We start from the raw sequence: 23,021 nt of genomic DNA on the forward strand, positions 1-23,021 counted from the left end.
TTTTTTTTTATTCTTCAAAACCTGTACTCCACAAAAATGGAAAGCCAGGAAGAAATAGACAATTTTCTGGATAAATACCACATACCAAAATTAAATCAAGACCAGATAAACCATTTAAATAGACCAATAACCCCTAAAGAAATAGAAACAGTCATCAAAAGTCTCCCAACCAAAAAAAGCTCAGGACCAGATGGTTTCAGTGCAGAATTCTACCAGACTTTCAAAGAAGAACTAATACCAATACTCTTCAAAGTGTTCCACACAATAGAAACAGAAGGAACACTACCAAACTCTTTTTATGAGGCTACAATTACCCTGATAACCAAACCACACAAAGATGCAACAAAGAAAGAGAACTATAGACCAATCTCCCTCGTGAACATTGATGCAAAAATACTCAACAAAATATTGGCAAACAGAATCCATGAATACATCAAAACAATCATTCATCATGACCAAGTAGGATTCATTCCAGGGATGCAAGGATGGTTCAACATACGGAAATCAGTCAATGTAATACACCATATCAACAAACTCAAAGAAAAAAACCACATGATCATCTCCTTAGATGCTGAAAAAGCCTTTGATAAAATCCAACACCCCTTCATGATAAAGGTCTTAGAAAGATCAGGAATACAAGGAACATTTCTAAACATAATAAAAGCAATTTATAGCAAGCCAACAGCAAACATCAAATTAAATGGAGAGAAACTCAAAGCGATACCACTAAATTCAGGAACAAGACAAGGCTGTCCACTCTCCCCATATTTATTCAATATAGTACTAGAAGTTCTAGCTAGAGCAATAAGACAACAAAAGGAGATCAAAGGGATACAAATTGGCAAGGAAGAAGTCAAACTTTCACTATTTGCAGATGATATGATAGTATACATAAGTGACCCCAAAAACTCTATCAGGGAAATCCTACAGCTGATAAACTCCTTCAGTAAAGTGGCAGGATACAAGATCAACTCAAAAAAAGCAGTAGCCCTCCTATACTCAAATGATAAAAGGGCTGAGAAAGAAGTCAGAGAAGCATCACCCTTTACAATAGCCACAAATAATATAAAATACCTTGGGATAACACTAACTAAACAAGTGAAAGACCTTTTTGATAAGAACTTTAAATCTCTAAAGAAAGAAATTGAAGAAGATATCAGAAAATGGAAGGATCTCCCATGCTCATGGATAGGTAGGATTAACATAGTAAAAATGGCAATCTTACCAAAAGCAATCTACAGATTCAATGCAATCCCCATCAAAATCCCAACACAATTCTTCACAGACTTGGAAAGAAAAATACTCAACTTTATATGAAAAACAAAAGACCCAGGATAGCTAAAAGAATCCTATACGATAAAGCAACCCTTGGAGGCATCACCATCCCTGACCTCAAACTCTACTATAGAGCTATAGTAATAAAAACAGCTTGGTACTGGTATAAAAACCGACATACGGACCAATGGAATCGAAGTGAAGACCCTGACATTAATCCATGCACATATGAACACCTGGTTTTTGACAAAGGAGCCAAAACTATACAATGGAAAAAAGAAAGTATCTTCAACAAATGGTGCTGGCATAACTGGATGTCAATATGTAAAAGATTACAAATAGATCCATATCTGTCACCATGCACAAAACTCAAGTCCAAGTGGATCAAAGACCTAAACATAAATCCAGTTACACTAAACTTAATAGAAAAGAAAATAGGAAGCACTCTTGAATGCATTGGCACCAGAGACCATTTCCTAAATAAAACACCAATAGCACAGACCCTGAGCACAACAATTATTAAATGGGACCTCTCGAAACTGAGAAGCTTTTGCAGGGCAAAAGACACAGTCAATAAGACAAAAAGACAGCCAACAGAATGGGAAAAGATCTTCACCAACCCCACATCTGACAGAGGATTGATCTCCACAATATATAAAGAACTCAAGAAACTAGACATCAAAGTACTGAACAGTCCAATTAAAAAATGGGCTTACGAGCTAAACAGAGAATTCACAAAACAAGAACTACAAAGGGCTGAAAGACATTTAAATAAATGCTCAACATCCTTAATCATCAGAGAAATGCAAATCAAAACGACTCTGAGATACCACCTTACACCTGTCAGAATGGCTACAATCAAAAACACCAATGACAACCAATGTTGGAGAGGATGTGGAGCAAAGGGAACACTCCTCCACTGTTGGTGGGAATGTAAACTTGTACAACCACTGTGGAAATCAGTATGGCGGTTTCTCAGAAAATTAGGAATCGAACTACCTCAAGACCCAGCCATCCCATTCTTGGGCATATTCCCAAGGAATGCTGATTCATACCATAAAGATACATGCTCAGCTATGTTCATAGCAGCACTATTTGTAATAGCCAGAACCTGGAAACAACCTAGATGCCCATCAACGGAAGAATGGATGAAAAAAATGTGGTACATATACACAATGGAGTACTACTCAGCAGAGAAAAACAATGAAAGCATGAAATTTGCAGGCAAATGGATGGAACTAGAAAAAAATCATCCTGAGTGAGGTAACCCAAACCCAGAAAGACAGTCGTGGTATGTACTCACTTATAGGTGGATTCTAGATATAAAATAAAGAACAATCAGACCACAAAAAAAAAAAATACTTAGAAAGAGAACAAAATTTTAAGCCTAGAAAGATCAATGCCGGAAAATTTTATTTTTGCACCAACTGGAATTCAAATATCAACAAAAGAAAGAAAGTAAAATCATAAATGACCAGTGAAAACTGGCACATTACTAGTATGTTTATATTCATACATGAGACAATATAGAAGGTGAGTATTCCATTACACTCAGGCAAAGGACATTAAAGCAGAAATAGAAAATTAAGCTTCTTTAATGTTAGGAATGGGTCTGATCATCTCAAAATAATGGCGAGGTAAAAAAAATCTTACTTCTGTGGGAGCAAGCATAGCTGTGCCAAGTCCAGCATGCAAACAGATTCAGCAAGGGTCCGACCAGGACTTCCTTCCTAACTGGAAAGGGGCTAGTGTTTGACTGGTCAGACCTCACCTCATATACTTATGACAATGGCTAAGTTAAAACAACTCAGTTGAAAACGTGGACACAATTTTGAGCACCAAATGAAACCGTTATTTAACATTTTGACCTCCAAAGTGTTGTTGACCCTTGAGAAATTTGAAATTCTCCCAAGTAGCTTCTTTACATTTTTTTTTTTTTTTGAAATGGAATTGTGTCTTATTTCAGCTTTTGACAGAAAAGACAATAAATTCTGATTACATTTCTAACCCTTATTTGTACATTTCAAAATGTCTGGTGAATTCCATCATGAGTGGTGATGCATGTCTTTAATCCCAGCACTCTGGAGGCAGAGGCAGATGGCTCTCTGTCAGTCAAGCGCAGTCTGCTCTACATAGTGAATTCCAAGAGAGCCTGGATACTCAGAGACCCTAGGCTGGCAGCGAGCATGTGGGGAGGCTGTGCAGAGCGGGTCCAGGGCAGCCTGACAGCTGGAGCTGTGTGGAAGGCAGCCTGAGACCGAGTGGGAGAGAAGGGTCCCCCATGGGGCGGAGACACCTGTCAATCAGAGGAGTTCGAGGCGGGGGCAGCGGGGGAGGGGGCAGCAGAGAGGAGGGGAAAACAGCATGGTGGAATTTGGAAACTAAATAAGTGCCCTGGGCTGGTGCGTTGTAGGAAACACGTAACCAGAAGCTGGGGTGCATTGGGCGGAGCCAGGCGGCGCCTATCCAAGGAACCAGGAAGAAGTGACAGGAAATTCCACCATTCCCTGTTGGACTCAGAAGCACCGTGGTCCGGAACTGCATGTAAAGACCCGGCAAGGAATTCGTGTACGCTGAAATCTCCCCGGAGCCGCAGTCGCCGCGCGGGGCGGCCTGGGAAAGTCACCAGTCAGCAGCGCAGTGGCGGGAACTGCAGCCCGGCGGCCCTGGAACCTCCCAGGTCAGAGGAGCTGCGGGGCTGGGACACGGGAGGGGAGGGACCGGGGGTGCGAGCGGAGGCTGCTCAGAAGGACGCTGTCAGCTCCCCCGGGCTTGCCCTTGGCGGTGGCGGAGGCGGCGCAGCTTATGCCATCACTGCGGCCAAGCGCCGTCATTTCCATCACTAGAAGCTGGGTGCTTCCCTATGCTCCAGGCGCACCCCTTAAAAGTGTCCGTCCATCACAGTTCTCTCTCATGCTCCTCGCTTGCTCTCGTCTCTGACACGTGCCCACTCCGAGACGGACTTTCGCTCTTTATCTCATCCTCCGCCCCCAATAAAGCTCTTTCCCTAGACCTGTAGCATGTGGCGTGAGACTCTCTCTGTGTTCCTTCTGCCTTGTCTTCAGTGTTTGTATTTGTTTAGGACCTTGAGTGTGGACACTGACTGGGCCGAGAGATCTTAGTGTACATTAGATGAACACTTTCTTCATGACTAACCGTGTGGAACGTGTGCTATTTATATTTAGGTTATGCCAAAGCTTTTGTACGTTGTCAATTTTGGGGGCGTTATTTCTCGATATTAACATTTGCTTTTGATTTTTTTTGGCTCCTTGATAAAATCTGGATATTTATGTATTGTTTAATGAAATGTTTGATAATACATTTCTCCATTCTGTAGACTATTTCTTCATACTTTCAGTCATTACCATTTCTAAGCAAAGTTTTCAATTGCACACAGTCAAATTTCACCAGTTCCTTGCTTTTCACCTATTTTCATTTTTATATGTGGATATTTTCCTTTCCCAACAACACTGATTGACAAGGCTTTCTATTGAGTAACATACGTTAATGGCGTTTTGGTGAAATTCAGTTGGTCACAGCAGGTTGGATTGGTTCTGGATCTGCTGCTCTTACTGCTTTAGGCGTCTGCTCTTCTGCCGCTGCCATGGTGCTGTTGTTCCCGTGGGTCTGCAGTGTCTTCTGAAATCACAGCTGCGATGACTCAAGCTTTGCTCTGCGCTCTTAGGGTCTTTCGTATTTTTGTGATTTATGAATAATGTAAATTTGTAGGAGTCTCCTGACTGTACCTGTGAAGTAAATCATGGGCAGCTTGATTGTCATGGACTCTGAGTTAATCATAGATTTTAACACTGTCATTTTCACCATACTGTATTCTATTCCATGTAGATGCCTGTTTTTCCCATCTTCCAGGGTCATCCTCTATTCTTTCAGTGAACTCGTTTCTATTTTAAAAGTCTTTTTTGTGCTTGGTTAGGTTTTTGCTTTTTTTTTTTACATCTTTTTTTTTAATTGTTACTGTTCAGTTTTAAATAAATAGAAGCAAAATCAGATAGTGTCAAACAAAAGTTCTACCACCAAATAGACATTGGTATCTCCTCTTAAGTTCTATTTGTATACATTTTGTGAATAATAAGTAATGATATTTAGTGATTTCATAGGTTTATTCACTCACCATTACCCCTTGTTACCCTCTGTCCTATCTCTGGGTAGACATGTTTCCTTCCCAGTTTTCTTCCTCATATTTCATATGGTTTAGGCAGGTTTGGGCCAGGTATCCAGGCCATAATGCATCCATAATTCCAACTGGCATGACATACGGCTAGACTTTTTCACATGTCACCTTTTCCTCCTCCAGCCCTTAAAATCTTTTACCTCCTCTTCTGGAATATTCTCTGTAATTTAGATTTGAGAAGATGGAATTCCCATTATAGCCTGTTCAGTAAGCAGTCAGTTGTTCTCACTATTTGATGGGTTATGAGTTTCTGAAATAACTGTTGCCCATTGAGAACAAAGTTTCTTAGACCCAGGCCAAAAGCAACACCAAGGTATGGTGTGAACAGAACAAGTAAAAGGCAGATTGAATATTTGTACATGTATCGGAATGTCAGTAGTGGATTCCCTCCTAGGGTCTGTGACCTTCACCATCATTGGCTTTTGGCCAGGTTCCTAGTACCATCCATGTATTTCCTTCTGTGGAAATCTGCCAGCTTCAGATGAAACCAGAAGGCCTTCTGTTACCAACAATAGTCTTGCCAAAATGACACCAATGGGTGTTCCTTTCCTGGCAGGTTGGTATTACAGCACACAAGATCCAAATCTGGGTATGGCCATTGATATCTTTCTCTACAGCCCCAGCCTGCATAGCAATTTTTGACATGGGGAGTCTTAAGATATTTTTTAGACACTGTGAGTGGTCTGCAAAATTTTCTCTGTCCTTGAACAGTGTACCCAATGATGCAATGTTTTGAGTGTGGAAGTCATCCTTCTCTTTCTTGATTAGGGCAAAATGATTCGTTTTCCTTCTGTATTGTTAAGTTTAGGATTATGTCTGATTGTCTTTATTATGCTGAAGCATATTTCTTTTTTTGTAATATTCTTCAGAACTTTGATAATGAGCAGATATGATACTTTGCCACAGGCCCTTCTTGGATCTAATGATATGATCATCTTTCTTCTCTCACTGAGTCTACATATTTGGTGTCTAGCATTGATTAATTTATGTGTTGAAACAGTGTTGCATTCTTGGTATTAAATCAGCTTGCATTCCATTTCCATGTAATTTAGAGACAATCTCTGTGTCTATGTTGATTCTAGAATCTGGTCTGTGGTTTTTCTCTGCATGTACTTGTTTGGGCTCATCTGCTTTGGGTATTTAGCCTCACCTGCTTTGGGTATTGTTGTAAAGCTAGCTTTGTATGATGACTTTCTACCTTTGTGTGTGTGTGTGTGTGTGTGTGTGTGTGTGTGTGTGTGTTTTATGCAATATTCTCCTTATGGTATAATTATAAGGTTTTTCTAAAGGAAAGGAGAATTCAGTTCCTAATCTGTTCCATCCTCAGATACAGTTAAGGAAACTTCTTGCTTCAATCTCAGCACTGTTTAATGCCTTTTTAGCGTTATACTTTAGCAGGTTGAGTTTTTCACTTCTTTTTAGTAGCTTGTCCATTTTTTCTTCAATTCCAATTTTTTTTGTGTGTGTGTGTGTGTGTATGACTTTCCACAATACTCTATAAGGTAACTCTGATGTCATTGGGATACACTGCAGTGTCCTTTTTTCAACTTCAGTTCTATTACTTGGAGATTCGTTCTTTTATTTTTGGATTAGGTGAAAAATGCTTCATCCATACTTTCTTCAATTTACAGAAACAAGTCTGTTTCCTTGACTCATTGTATTGTTTTCTAGTCTCTATTTCAATAATTTCTACACAACACTTTTTTTTTCTTAAGTATTTCTTTATTATGCATACAGTGCTCAGCCTGTATTCTTGCAGGCTGGAAGAGGGAACCAGATTTCATTAAAGATGGTTGTGAGCCATCATGTGGTTGCTGGGAATTGAACTCAGGACCTCTAGGAGAACAGCCAGTGCTCTTAACCTCTGCGCCATCTCTCCAGCCCCCTAATTTTTACATAACCTTTTAAATATCTCTCCATGTCCTATTTCAGATTGACTTATTCGTCTACCTGTAAGCCTTCAGCCATGCTATTATGGACAAATGTCTTTGACAACCAGCACCTATTGCTGCCAAAACTCCTCAGTGTGTCTTTGTCCCCCCACTTCTCTGTCACTGTGTTTCATGAGTGACACTCTGATAATCTAAGAAAGTGTCCTCAGGACTCCATGACTTCTGTCTCACTCTTCATTGACTGATGTCTCCACAATAGCTAATTTAGGCACAATAAACCAAGTGCTGGAGAGGTCGCTTGGCAGTTAAGAGCACTTGTTGTTCTAGCAGTTTCCAGGATTAATTTCCTGTACATGCATGGTGACTTAACAGCCTCTGTAACTCAGGTTCCAAATTATCTGTTGTCCTCTTATGGCCCCTGCAGCCAAACACCCATGCACATAAAATACATAAATCTTAGGAAAAAGAAACAGTAAATGATGTAGAGGTGTTTCATGAGGAGTCAAGATAACAGGACAGGAAAGAACATGGAGGTGTCACTGTTAGTGTGAGAGTCAGTGTGGAGCCTGGATATATGATTTGAAATGGCCAAACTGAAGCAATTAATGCCAAGTCAGCAATATGTATTGGTTTTTATTGTGTTGGGAATTTCATTCATGTATATATCATGTCTTTGTTCAAACTCACCCCGTCTTCCTCGGTGCCTTCCAATTAGGTACTCCCATGATACTTCCTCACATTTCCATTTTCACAGTTCTTTTAAATTACTGTGTCTACTTCCTAGTTTCATGTGCATGAGCCATATCTTTGAAGAAAACTGACTCTGCCTCTTCCAAGGCTGAGAGTTGCCTATAATATCTCAGGTAGTGGTGCAGTGATCCTGGGATTTGAGCTGGGTTAATCTTTTACGGGGTTTTCACATGCAGGCACAGCTTCCCTGGAACGAGTACTGCCGTGACATTCATGTGACAGATATGGAAACCAGATCAGCTGTGCCTGTGCTCTAATTTCATCAGAGGCCTGAGTGCCATGGTGACAGGAAGAAACAGTTCACATCAGAGCAGCATGGGTCCGTGTTTGGCCTGGGAGAGTCTTTCAACAAGGCAGTGATGGGGACCACGGTAAGCCTCCAGGCAGTCCTGGAACTTCCCTGCTCACAGGAGCTGCAGTGCTTCCAAACCAGTAGGAACAGAACCAAGGGTGCGATTAGTTCTCTGCAGGTGCTCATGAAAACAGAGTCTGAAGTTCTGCTGTGGATATGTTAACCCTGTTGGAAAGCATCAGATAATGTGAAATGAGACTTATCCTGATGTTTTCCTTCATGTTATGATCTTCAGGATATTTACAGAAGCATGACCTGGTAAAGGATTTGCATTTCCTGTTGTCTGCAAACATGGTTGTTTTGGTCATCATGACACTTATAAAGCTCCTTGAATTCAAATTCACGCATTCTTTCTAAATCCCGTCTTACCAGTCGTCTATTCAGTTGAATGGCCTTTCGGAATGGCAACTTGGCATCCCCAGAGAGCTTTTTAGGTATTAATGACATAAGGAGCCACAGCAGATTTTATTGAATCAGGAAGTATAGTTTAGCAAGCTTTAAAAGCTATGGTTGTAAATATTAACATTTAGTAAGCACACTTTTTTTCTGCTATTAATTTCTGTCTGTGACTTACATACATTAGGATGTAAATATAGCATTCAGAAACATGTTTGCATATGCTTAGTTCTTAATATTACACCTTAGAGTCTGGAAAAGTGCAGTATATATGCATGTTAGGAGAGGATATCAAGTCATGCTCTTTTTATAGTGATAAAATGAACTATAGATTAGGAGAAAATTAGAAAGCATTGGTCAAATATTTTTTATCACCAAACCATAAAAATTCAACTGTGTCTTATTTCTCCTCTTTCTAAGAAAAAAACATTTTCCCATAACACATGAACAAATTCGATTGGTGTTGTCTGGTTTTTTGGCTTTGTCTGGCTCAAATTTCGCCATGCACACCAAACTGGGCCCCCAAGGGATCTGCCTGTCTCTGCCTTCTTGGTGCTGGGATTACAGCAGTGCAGGAACACAGAAGGCTCAAACACTCACTTGTGTTGTTTTTAATTTCATGATTTGTTGGCAGTCGGTGCTGTGACTGTGGACTGCTCTCAGGAGCAGGGGCAGTGCTTGCAGCCTGCTCAGCTGGCTTTGTACAGACACCGGATGTGCCGCAATTGCAGCAGTCTGTTTTGTGTGTGTGAGAATAGTTTTCTTCCAGTCTGCGTTCTCCTCAGGATTCTAAGGAAAACTACTCTGCAAGTATGTGAGCTTTGTGTGAGTGAGTCTCACAGAGGAAAGTGAAATCCTCAGAGGAGAAAAGTTACTTGACTTTGCATGACAGTAATGACATCCCATAATATTCATATATATTTTGTGTTTTCATATAAATACAAATGATTTTCAGTACTTTAATTTTAGTATCTTGTAAAATTGGGAAAATTGGTGCCTCTATGTTTGTTTCCAGATAGCTCTCTTTTGACATTTTTGTTACTTCCTTTAGAGTCTATTCCTTTTTAGAGTCACATTTCCCATTTTCTAAAATGATGCTGTCAGGACACTGATAAAAACTGCTTAGCATCTCAGCATGGTTTTAGATCTGTCTTTATTGTCTTCCCATTGATATCATCTGTTGTCTTTCTCCAAGCCAATACTCATGGGTTTTCATTGCTATAATTTTAAGAAATTGTGAGATCTTTTTTTACACTTCTGAAGAGTTTTTAATTCTGTTCTTTCTGAAAATTTCATACCAGCTTTTCATGAATTTTTTTCTATTTTACAAAAATTCTCCATTCCTGTTCAAATTTCTTGCTTAGAATTCTTACCTAAGATAAACTCTTGGATTGTGTTCCCATATTTGAATTAGAACATTAGAAATGTGTGCCAGTGTTCACCTCTCATATATGCATTCTTCTTTCTTCATCTGCTTTTTCTATTCACACCCGTGTTTGTCAGTATTTCATTTTTGCAAGAATGCACTGTAATTAGTTATTCATACAGAACAACATGTGCAATGTAGTTGAATGTTTTGTGAATTTTTGCTTCTGTGGTTGTTGAAGAAGCTGTACATTGATTGCATGGTGGCTGCAGTAAGTTGGATTTCCCTAACACAGCGTCTCTGATTTCTTTATTTTTCATTGCCTGCAGGATTTGTTGTTGTAGAGGTCCTTGAGTGTGAACATTTGACTCTGTAGGGAGGGGAGTTCAGTGCATATTAGGTGAGTATTTTCTCATGCCTAACAGTGTGGAACATTTTAATGTATATTTATTTGCTCTTATAACTGTGTTTTAGCATAATCTATTCAAATCACTTGCTTCTTCATTGAATTGATTACTATTTCTTTACTTTGTGATTTTTTTCTTTACTTTATGATATATTCTGATTATTAACTTAACATACCATGAAAAGCTAGCTCATAAGTTTATCTGCTTTGTAGTCTATTTCTTCATTGTTTTGAATTTTATATTTTTTGTGTGTGTGCTTGTAATTGCACATACCCATTTTTTTTCCCAATTTCCTCTCCCAGCATACAAGAAAGTCTTTAATTTACTTTATAGCTCAAGAGAATCAAACCAAGTTACTATTTTTTTGTCTATGTAGATACATTTCCCAGTACTTTTGATTGACGAGGCTTCCTATTGTGCATCATGCCTGTGTTATTTTGGTGACGTTCACATGGCTATTGCTGTTGTTTTCTTTTTGGATCTGCTACTTTATTGCATGGGGCTGTATATCAACTCTTCTGATACTTACTCATTCTAGTGATCACGTGACTGTGCAGTGTCATCTGGAATCAAAGCTAGGACAACTCAGGCTCTGCTCTTTGTACCTGGGGTTCCTCTGTACACTCAGATTCTTTGTGCTTCCATGTAATCTTAGTTTTCTCCTGTGTGTTCTTGGGAAGATTATTTGATGTATTTTGTGTTTCGTGGATATCCTCCCTATTCTTCTGCTAATAGAATATTTGTCCCCAATTCTGTTATCTTTCCTGGGATTTTAAGCAGGTCATTGGATTTCTTCTTCATGACTCTCCTGTTATTAGTCATTCATTCTGTATATGAGACCTGTTACAAATCCCTGAAATTTTGCCCATTGTATACCAAGGTTCTCTGCATAGGCTGAAAGCAGTACTAGGTTAAGTTGTGAACACAACCAGGTAAAGGCAGTTTGAATATTTGTACATGTACTAAAATGTCATGAGTGGATTCTCTCCTATAGAATGTCACCCTTTCAGTCATTGGCTCTTGGCCAGGTTTCCAATGTATTTCACACATTTCCTTATCTGGAACTAGCCAGAAACTTAATCAGATAGCAATTCATAACACAGAATACTGTCTTCTCACTTTGGCATTGTTTTAGGAAATCAAGAGAAGTAACCGCTAAGCTGTGATCCAGGGAACAACTTTTTTTTATGCAAGACTGAAACACACAGTATTAGCCTGTGTATATATAAAGTGTGAATCCCAAGCTCCTTTGTACAGTGTTTTATATCCTTCTGTCCTCCTGCATTCCTCCAAACCTCCTCCACATTCCAGCAATCCAGAGTGACACAGATTCTGACTGGCTATCTGGACTTTGTCTAAAACGATTTGCTGAATTATTTCATATGCAGACAATTTCCCCTAATGAACAAAATTACTAGAAATCACTTACAGTCCTGAGACTAAAGGAGAGGACAGTAGTTACAGAAGAGACATAGAAGTGCACAGTAAGGATGCTGGTCAGCCTGTTGCTGACCATTCCTTTAGTTCTCCTGGGCCCGTGCTACATCAATGGACAGATATACTGTGCCAGGCAGCTTGGTGGTGTGGCACTGAATGTTACATGTGGGTAATTAATGACTTTTCCCCCCCACTACCTTATATAGTGCCTTTCATCTGTAGGAATGCTACCATCAGGGCATCTGTGTTATTTGCATTATCTATTTTCTTTGCCATTTCGGATATTACAAAGCTCCTGGAGTTTAGCTTCATACATGGGTTCTAATTCCTCTGTTGTACTATTTGCATTTTGTGTCTGGACCTTCCAGAGAGATTGCAGTTACCTTCTCATCGTTCTGTGTTCCCATCCCTCATTATCCCCATTTTTATTCCATTAGTCCCCTTGTATTTCATGTATGTTTGAGGCAGGTTTCAGGTGGGTAGACAGGCAGGCTTTCATGCATTCATAATTCCATCTGCCACTGTATATGCTAATATGGATATATTGACATGGTTGTGTGACTTCTCTCACTGATTCTACATATTTTGTGCCTTGAATTGATGGTTTTGTGGGTATTAGGGCAGTCCTACATTCCTGGCATGAAATGAATTTGAATTGTGTTTCAACATCCATCAGAGAGGATCTTTTTGTCAATGTCCATCATTGCAACTGATCTGTGATTTTCTCACCTGCAAATATTTTGTATTCTCATATATCATTTGTAGCAATGTAAAGGTGAAAGGATAAAGTGGTGATGTGGTGCCTTTGGTGGGCCCTTCCAAGGTGTGCTGCTAAGAGAACACATTATGCACAACAGATCTAGTGCAAGAGGTTTATTGGAAGAGAAGCAAAAGACCATCTTGAAGTGGGGAGAGTGAGATGGACAAACAGAGAGACAGATAGATCAGGAGACAGAACAAACAAGATAGAGAACTGTGAAGAATGGACACTTAAGCAGTGATTCTGTTACATATGGAAGTATGCAGCTTGTAGCTGACAGTGGAAATATGCCTTGCCTTAGCAGATGTTGACACAAGCTTCTGAAGATGCTGCTGCTGCAGCTGCTGTAAGCTGTAAGGGATGCAGATTTTGAGAGGACACCTGGACCTGGCACCATGCTGGAATAGATAGATATATATTGGTGGCAGAAAATACATCTAAGGAGTTTAGGGTGAATTTTTTTTCCTTAGGTATGCATTTGAAACTTTTAGGTCCATAGCCCTGGTAGTTGAGCAAGGGGAGTCAGAATGCCAGGGAAAGAGGGAACTTAGGCTGTTGATTGACAGGAGTTGTTATCTGTAGTCCAATTGACCAACATGAAAGGTTGATTCAAGTCAGTTTCATGCAGCTTACAAGAATCTGAGTTTACAGAAAGATATGTTTTAGTCATGGTAGCATTCCCACCATTTGTAATCTGTACTGAAATCCACATGTTTGAAAAGGCAGTGGACTCAGAAGTTTTAGACACGTTAGCATTACCATTTGTCTTAGGGTTTCAATTACTGTAAAAAGACACCATGACCACAGCAGCTTTTATAAAAGAAAACATTTAATTGATTGACTTATAGTTTCGAAGGTTTAGTCCATAATCATTATAGCAGGAAACATTTTGGCATGCAAGCAGGCATGGTGCTAAAGAAGGAGTTGAGAGTTCTGAATCTTGATCCACAGGCATCAAGAAGTGAATTCTCTCACTGAACATACTTTTGGCATTGTAGACCTCAAAGTCCACCTCCACGGTGACACACTTCCTAAAAGTGCCACTCCGTTGGGCACCATCATCTTTCAAGCCACCACATCATTGTTTGTAATCTGTGCTGAAATCCACATTATAGAAAAGGCAGGGCACTCATACCTTTTTGTCATAGGAGAAGCTTGTGAAACTTGGTATTAAAAACATGAATACCCCTCAAAGTGAGCTCAGAGAGGATAGAAAAAGAAAAGCTGACTTGAACTTGATTTTTAGCATGAATATAAACTGACATTTTCTTCCCCCATTCTAAACATCCTTCTATGATCTCCTGTCTGTAGGAATGTTTATACGTTTTCTGGAATCATTTTGGGTTTGGGGTCTTTTTATGTGGTCTGGCATTATCCATTACAGAGTTGTATTAATTTTAGATTTGCATTTTTGACACCTTGATCTGAAACAGAAAATTCAGAGAAAAGCAATAAGAAGAATGAATTCTTCTCTGATAAATGCTTCCCAGGTCAGTATCATGTCTACTTTTCTTTGAAATTTGATTTTATTGTTGAAACCATTCAAGATTTCAATTCTCTATATATGGTAATGTTATTAAAGTTATTTTCTATGATTTATGTGCTTTTTTCCCCTCAGATAATCAAAATTAAGTGATTAGATTTGCCCCCTTATAGTTTCACTTTATTTTATACTGTGAGGACATAAATTTCAATGACTTAAGCCCTACAATTGTGAAAGAGGATCTATTGTAATTGATGCTCATAGGAATATATTGATGACCAGTTTCTACATAGGATGGACATGTATCCTTTGATATTCATGAGGAAAGAAAGTTTTATGTGCCATATAAATTGCATTTTGGAATGGTCAGGTTTCCAGAATCAGGCTTATGAATGTAGACATGTAAATACATAGATCATTTTTTAAGACATCCCTGAGAAATGTATAGAAAAGTCAAATTAGAAGATATCAGTGTCTGAAATCTTAATAGTAAATATTTCCTGTGCATCATAGAGGCACAAATGATAGAAGTAGCATGTCCCTTGTTCTTGTCATAAAATTGATGTGTCTGTTAGCAGATTCACATTGGAATATACTGGTTTCTCTCTTTGACATTCAAAACACAGAAATGATGAGTATGTTGACATTTGAAAGTTTTGTCTCAGGAGATGTTCTGTTTAATGCTCAGTGGAATGTTCTCAGTAGACAGATTATTATTTTCTCCCTCTTTTTGTTTTATTTTTTAGGAGGGTCGTAAGCCCCACTGTATCCACATTTGTACTACTTAAAGTGGAATATATTAGTAAGAATTTTCTAGAGAGTGTTGACTTGGTACTGCACATAGCCACCAATTTTCAAGCATGAATGACTATCCCTTGTAATTTACTCTCTTCTTTTCTTTTGGAGGAAGAAGGCTCCCTCTACCCCGTGTTTTTCTCTCCTTGAAGCAATGTATTACATAGGGAGGAATTCTAAAGAAGTTTTTAATTTCTTATTTTATAGTAATACTTTATCTAAGTATATAAGTGTTCATCTGCATTTTTAATGTACAAAGGATGGTGCATTGTGCACCTGTATCACTTAGGTGAGCTGCAAACCCTTGGCACTGAAGTCAGGCAATGTCATGAACTGCTATGTTGCAGAGAGAATTGAATTAGGATTCTCTGCAGGAACTGTGAGTTTCTTTAACCTCTGAGCCATATCTCTAGCCCCAGGATTTATTCTTCTGGTGCACATTTGTGCCAGAGATAGCATATAACCTTGAGCTGTCTAGTTTTTGAATGTTGAAAGAAGAATTATAAATGATACATATCTGTTCAACCTAAAATCCTGGAAGATTACTGAGCTTAAATACTGAAGTAAAGAATAGAGTTGTGATTAGAAGTTCAAATTTTCAATTGAGTCAATGTCATAAGCAATAATGTATTCAAAACTAATGAGGAGTTAGTACAATCCCCATTCAATCTATTTGTTTTGATCACAGAAAAATTTTCAACTACATTTGAATGCATTGTCATGTGCCATTTATTTACACTTACATTTGTAACTCTTATGTAGTGAAACATTATATCAAATTCATGAAATTTTTATCTGTGCTGCTTGTGTTAACTTTTAGAAAAATGTAGATAATATATCTACTGCTGATGTCTAATATGTCTGATGTCTAGATAAGATGTCTAAGGCTAAATTTTGTATTTACTTATTGTTTGTTAAATATTCTCATGAAATATCTTCATAAAGTATTTGATTCTAAGGGTGTTGGAATGTTGGATGTATGTACTGATTTTATACTCTTTACTTTTTTAAGAAAAAAAAATCTGACTTTTAGTTCATCCATGAATTCTGCATTCCATATTCTACCTCTTTGTTCTAGAAAACTTGCAGTATTTGTATCTAGGCCTCAGGATCTCAACTGAGTATGTTACAATTGAGTATGTATGACCCACCTGCAGACAGGATTGAGCTAGTGTCCATATTTCAGCCAGGACAACAGTTGTACACTTTGGAAGCAATATTGTTCTTCATAAGTTGACCATTTAAGATGTGACACAAGGATTCTACCTTATATTAACACAGAGTTCTTAATCATACATTCCTATATCTGTATCTCAAATATATTATATTCCCTAAACGTTTGCTGGTTGTGTGACTACTCCTGTTTTCACAGAGTATCTTTACAGTTTAATACAATGTATACTATTGCATTAAACTATTTACCTATTTCTGATGATTAAAATGCAGTCGGTTTTTAATGGAGAAAAGGGTGTTATTTTTGTTTAATTATTTTCTTTTTCACTTATGTTCTCTATGTTTAGTACTGGCCCAGCATGATTTGAATCCTAGCACTTTGTGATATATTCTATATCACAGAGATAGAAAACACAGTAATCATTATGACTATTGGAAGCATCTTTCATTAAAATTAAACTTTAATTTGATTTTATGTATATCAGTATATTTTCATGAATGTACTTGTGTGTGGTATGTATGCCTCCTAACTGGAGAGTTTCAAAGAAAGCATTGGCTCTCAGAGAACTGGGGTGAAAATATATCATATAGTGACATGAGCATGCTAGCAAATGAAAGACATTTTAAAGGACTTTAAAGGACATTACAGAATCAAAACTGAAGAGATAAGATAAGTCCTTTGCCTGTTGCTCAAGTCTTAGAATACATCAGAGAATTCATGAAGGAGAGAGACCATATGTAAGCATTGTCTTTCTATACATTGTCTATGGAAGAGCAGCAATGCTCAGCTTCTGACACATCCCTACAACACTTATAGAAAACTTTTGTCCTTGAATAATTGCCATATCCCATCTGTATCACAAATATGTCTGCTATTCTGTAGGTTTATTTGCCTGGGAATGCATTTTGTTCAGCAGCACATTATACATCGGCAATTTTGTATTACAGGGTCTGTTATCATTCAGGAATGTGGATGTGGACTTCTCAAAGGAGGAATGGGAATATCTAGACTGTGCTCAGAGGGCATTGTACATGGATGTAATGTTGGAGAATTACAACAATCTAGTCTTTGTGGGTAAGAATGCTCTTGCAGAATTCATGACTCATCCTTTTTATTTATCTAATTTGTGTATATGTAAACTGTCTGAATTATCTAGAGACCCCCAGAGATGTGGGAAATACTTGTTACCAATATAACTTTTTCATGGTGCTTTCTTTATGCTTTTCTGTGTTCTCTGGAATGCCATACTCGGTGCAATATTCTATGTAATGTATCCCACTCTCTTATCTAGTTTTTAATGAAAATTTCAAAGTTCAAAGAAGATAGAATATTCAGAGCAAGGAAATATACTACAGTAAACATAATAATTAGAATATTTTAATTTTACCATTGCATTAAACTATTTACCTATTTCTGATGATTAAAATGCAGATGATTTTTAATAGAGAAAAGGCTGTTGTTTTTGTTTAATCATTTTCTTTTTCACATATGTTCTCTATGTTTAGTACTGGCCCAGCATGATTTGAATCCTAGCACTTTGGATGCTGATGCAAGAGTATATGGTGAGTTCCATGCCAACCTGGGGTATATAATGGGTTCCCAACTGACCAAAGCTGCACAGTGTGACTCTGTATCAAAAACATAAACAAGAAAATAGAAAAAGATCTTCAAATGATCCTTCGGAGAGCTTCTTTCTCAGAGTTCTTTACTGCTCACTCACCTATTTGCCCTACCTTCTGCAAGGTATGGTGTTTATATAAGCATGAGAAGGCTATTGTTGGTCACTGTGCTTTGATATAGATCAGACTGGATGCTCTTATGAATATCCATTTAATGATTTTGAAACAATAAAGACCATTGCAGAGATCTCTCTCTCCTTAAGAATTGCTTCTTTACATGTCTAAGAAAACATCAGTTATTGAATTGCTTATGCATGAATCCCTTTGATCCATAATTGCACTAATTTTCCAGAGTACCATCGTATATGTGATAAATATGGGAAGGTCTTGGATCAAGGTACAACACATATTGTCCATGAGCATGTGAATATCCAAAAGAAGGCTTATAAATGTAATGATCTGGACAAAATGGTTCATGAACTCTCCCTGTGTACACCACATGACACAAATGATACTACAGAAAATTGCAACAAGTACAGATTTGCTACCCACAGTCATGCCTCTGTTGAATCATCAAACATAAACAGACATAAAAGTGGGAAGACTGAAGAACACTGCAAATATAAAGACTGTATAAACTGTTTAAATTTCTGTTCCATAGTTATTCAAAATCAAAGAATCCATACAGAAAATAAAGAACACAAAAGTACAAAGTATGATAAAGTATTTGACACTAAACACGTGCTGAAACAAATCTATAGTGGAAAGAAACCACACCAATGCAAGAAATGTGGAAAATACTTCAAGATGTACTCAAGCCTCAGTAGACATCAGAGATCACATACTGCAGGAAAACCTTATAAATGTACAAAATGTGGTAAATCCTTTCTGCATTTGTTACATCTCAAAGTACATTACAAGATCCACTGGGAAGAAAATTCCTACAAATTGTCAGAATGTGATAAGTGCTTTTATCATACATCAGACTTTAAAAGACATTACAGGATTCAAACTGGAGAGAAACTTTACAGATGTAATGAATGTGGCAAAACCCTTTCCACCTCCTCAAATCTTAAAGCACATCTGAGAATTCACACAGAGAACAAACCTTACCAATGTAATGAATGTGAGAAATCCTTTACTCAGAAAAGTAATCTTATAACTCATCAGAGAATACACACAGGAGAGAAGCCTTACAAATGTAGTGAATGTGACAAATGCTTTATCCATGGTGCAAATCTTAGAAGACATCAGGTAGTTCATACAGGAGTTAAGCCTTACACATGTAGTGAATGTGACAAATCCTTTACCCAGAAAGACAGTCTTAGAACTCATCAGAGAACACATACAGGAGAGAAACCTTACAAATGTAGTGAATGTGAGAAATCTTTTTCCAAGAGAGACCATCTTAGAACTCATCAGAGAATCCATACAGGAGAGAAACCTTACAAGTGTAGTGAATGTGACAAGTCCTTTATTATGAAAGTCCTTCTTAGAATTCATCAGAGAATACATACAGGAGAGAAACCTTTCAAGTGTAATGAATGTGACAAATCCTTTACCCAGAAATGTCAACTTAGAAATCATCAGAGAATTCATTCAGGAGAAAAGCCTTTCAAATGTAGTGAATGTTTCAAATCCTTTGCCCTGAAACGTAATCTTACAACTCATCAGAGAATACATACAGGAGAGAAACCTTACAAATGTAGTGAATGTAACAAATTCTTTTCTAAGAAAGTCAATCTTAAAACTCATCAGAGAATTCATACAGGAGAGAAAGCTTACACATGTAGTCAGTGTGACAGATCTTTTACTGAGAGAAGTAGTCTTAGAATTCATCAGAGAATCCACACAGGAGAGAAACCTTACAAATGTACTGAATGTGACAAATCCTTTACCCAGAATTGCAGTCTTAGAACTCATCAGAGAATTCATTCAGGAGAGAAGCCTTACAAATGTACCGAATGTGACAAATCCTTTACCCTTAAAGGCAGTCTTACAACTCATCAGAAAATCCACACAGGAGAGAAACCTTACAAATGTAGTGAATGTGATAAAACCTTTAGGAGTGCCTCATCTCTTAGAACACATCAGAGAATTCATTCAGGAGAAAAGCCTTATGAATGTAGTCAGTGTGAGAAATCTTTTAATCAGAAAACCAGCCTTAGAAAACATCAAAAAATTCATATGAGAGAAGCCCTGCAACTGTAATGTATATCAAAATGACAAGTGCATTTCTAAGAAAGCCAATCTTAGAATACACCAGAGTATTCATATGAGAGAACTCTTTCAAATATTGTTCATGTATAAATCCTCATCTCTGAGGAAACATCAGAGAATACACACAAGAATCAAAACATACAAATTTATCAAATGTGAGAAATCATTTACTGTTGACTCATCTCTTATTAGAGAATTTATACAGAAGAGGAACTTGACAAATTGAGTCAATGTGAGAAATTGTTTATAACACCAGCTTTGGAACACATCAAAAATTCATACAAAGAAGAAGCTTTATAAATGTAAAGTATGGAGAAAAGCCTTTACCTGCCTCTCACATCTAAGTAAACATTTGAAAATCCACATTGGGGAGAAAAGTTTCCATAGGAAATAATATGGCATTTGCTTCATCCAAACTATATTCTTAGCAATAATCAAGGCTCCACATGACAGAATCATTATGAACTTGAGAAACTTGTAAAATACTTATGTACTCTTCAAATCTTAGAAAACATCAAGAGTTTATGCTGAGGAAATTCTGAAAATGTGACAATGTAGGAACTTTTTCATTAAAGTTTTTACTTGTTCAGCCATAAATCCCTCATAATGAAGACAAAATGGAGATGCCTGAAAAAGGTGATGTTCCCTAACAGGTTCCCGGAGACTAAAATGATCCATTCTGAAGGGAAGTTGATTTAGCAAGGAAATACACCACAATAATAGCTTTAAGAAATCCCAGAAGCTGACAGGATTCAGTATCCCAAACTCAAATGGAGAAAGTCAGACAAATCATGCCACTTATAAGAGGATTTTGCAAACTGAGCCACCAAGATAGTATGCTATGCTCTCCTATATGTAGATCTGCAATATTCTTCAGATGTCTGGTATTCTTAAGCTGTATCAATGCAGGTTTCAAGCTTCACAATAGCCACTGTGTTTGAGTCCCTTGTCCCATATTCCTTTCAGTAACTCCAATAAAGGTCATTGGTTCATCAAATTGGACTTGGTTCTGTTTTCAGTTCCCAAATGGGGTGAGTAGGCAGATACATAAGTTGAATCTCTCTAGGCAAAGTATTTCATAAAACATTTGTTGAACCCATTAATATTTCCTGCAATGTTGTAAACAGAATATTGACATTAAAGCAGCAGTTCTAAACCTGAGGTTTGTGACCCGTCTGGGTCGAACTACTTTCACTGGGGTTCCTTAAAACCATAGGATAACACATATTTCCAATGGTCTTAGTAACTGAGATACTGCTTGTCTGTCCATTTACAGGCAGTTCTGCCCACATGCAGATAGACATACATACAAGTACCTGGAACTGTATTAAAGAATTAGAGCATTAAGAAAGTTAGAGTCACTATATTAGAGCGAAGGCATTTGAGTTAACTAAAGTAATGAAGATTGTGCTCACTGCTTGGTGCTTACTGACATTGTAGGACTTGGTTTATTTAAAAGGGTTCCACACATACAATATGTAGAGGCTTTGGCAGCCTTAGGCAAGAGGTATGGGTTTTCTAGTCACTGGATTCAGTTTTCCAAAGATAGGATTTCAAACAATGCTTGTTTCATATAGTAGTAAAGCTATACCTCCATGCATTCATATGCAGGAATGTACCTCTGGCCACAGATGAAATTCTTTTACACAAATCAAAAAAGTTAACCTTCAGTCACCTATTACTGTATTCTCTCCTTATTCCCTGTCCAACCTTCTAACTTACAAAAGTCTCCAAACCCAACTCCCTTCCAGAGTTCTCTCTTCAATTAGCATTGCAGAAGTTGCCATACTTACCTTTTAGCCATGCCATGTCTCAACATTTCAAACTGACTCAAGTTGCTAATTTGACTGTCTTACTGTGTATGTATCATCTTTTTCTGTTCCCATCAAAAATAGATTCAAAATCTAGATTCTGTGTCATCATACACCTCTTCCCTCTGCCTGATGTAACCATCCATCTCTCTTCGCCTACTCAGTAAGTGTTCTCATTCTGTCCTGAAGCCTGCTATGCCCTCAGGAGCTCCACCATAGTGGTATCTCTCTAGTTATTAACACACTTGCTCCTCTCCCTCTATTGGAACAAACCACCTTATTTCCTTGCCTTCTCCGAGGAGCAGCCTGCTAAGCCACACCACTTCCTTAAGCCCTTTCCGACCTCTGTGGCCTTGTCCTTCCTGTCTCTGTGCTCTGTCTTGGAAGTCTAATAGCTTATCTATGCCCTGCTGGAGTTTTCTTTTGCTTCTCAGCTCCTACTTGGAGCATATAGAAACTCCTTTGGGTGGAGTTGTTTTTACAATCCTGCCTCTTTTCTCAATGGACTCAGATATTTTTAAAGCCTTGTTCTATTACTAGTGTGGCCTCAGTAGAGTTCAATGGCTAAAATTGACATGCTGGACTTTCAATGTTGAAAACTTCTGCCAGTGTACAAATGACATTAAAATCTTTTGTATCTAAACTTCTCTTCTCCTCTATTCCTACCTATCTATACCTGCTGTAACTTATTGATGTTCAATGTCCAAGTGACCCCTACATGTAATCAACAGCTCATCCTAATGGTGTCAGGAAATTGCTGTATATCAGTGTGTCAAGATCAATTCAGTCCCCTACAACTCTCTTGTCCATCACTCTTTCACTAGGGCTTACCATCTATGCTGGTTTTCCCTATGACCAAAAGAAAGATTATGGTCATAAGTAGCCAGAAACTTGAAGAGCTACCCATATTGGTCCTGAAAATACCATAGGACAAATCTGGACTGTCCTAAAGACATATCAGCTTCTGAATAACACTCTGCCTAGCTGCTTTGAGGCCTGCTGGCTGTGTGTCTCTCCCAGGTCAAACTCATGACCACCATTTGTAGCCTCATCCATTGGACTACTATACTTTCCTACCATGTGACAGAATTC

The 23,021-nt window shown here is 38.0% G+C and overlaps 2 protein-coding genes across 5 annotated transcripts in view; one reads left to right on the top strand and one right to left on the bottom strand.

Annotated features, from left to right (window-relative positions):
• LOC114689339 (gastrula zinc finger protein XlCGF26.1-like) overlaps positions 1-21,115 on the top strand; it is a 59,389-nt gene extending 38,274 nt beyond the window's left edge. Inside the window, exons 1-7 of one of the 4 annotated variants that reach the window (XM_037202618.1) lie at positions 3,638-3,955; positions 8,286-8,480; positions 10,553-10,623; positions 14,229-14,317; positions 17,227-17,353; positions 17,785-17,841; positions 18,251-21,115. In XM_037202618.1, coding sequence (XP_037058513.1) covers positions 14,288-14,317; positions 17,227-17,353; positions 17,785-17,841; positions 18,251-20,109 — 2,073 coding nt within the window. In that variant the 5' untranslated portion in view covers positions 3,638-3,955; positions 8,286-8,480; positions 10,553-10,623; positions 14,229-14,287 and the 3' untranslated portion in view covers positions 20,110-21,115. Of the gene's footprint in view, positions 1-3,637; positions 3,956-8,285; positions 8,481-10,552; positions 10,624-14,228; positions 14,318-17,226; positions 17,354-17,784; positions 17,842-18,250 lie in introns of those variants that run through there. The other 3 variants (XM_028863677.2, XM_028863680.2, XM_037202623.1) reach the window with 3 other exon arrangements.
• LOC114683972 (zinc finger protein 420-like) overlaps positions 1-23,021 on the bottom strand; it is a 593,185-nt gene that overhangs the window by 526,937 nt on the left and 43,227 nt on the right. The window lies entirely within an intron of this gene.

This window comes from Peromyscus leucopus, chromosome 1 (assembly GCF_004664715.2).
Source record: "Peromyscus leucopus breed LL Stock chromosome 1, UCI_PerLeu_2.1, whole genome shotgun sequence".
In the NCBI taxonomy this organism is placed as follows: domain Eukaryota; kingdom Metazoa; phylum Chordata; class Mammalia; order Rodentia; family Cricetidae; genus Peromyscus; species Peromyscus leucopus.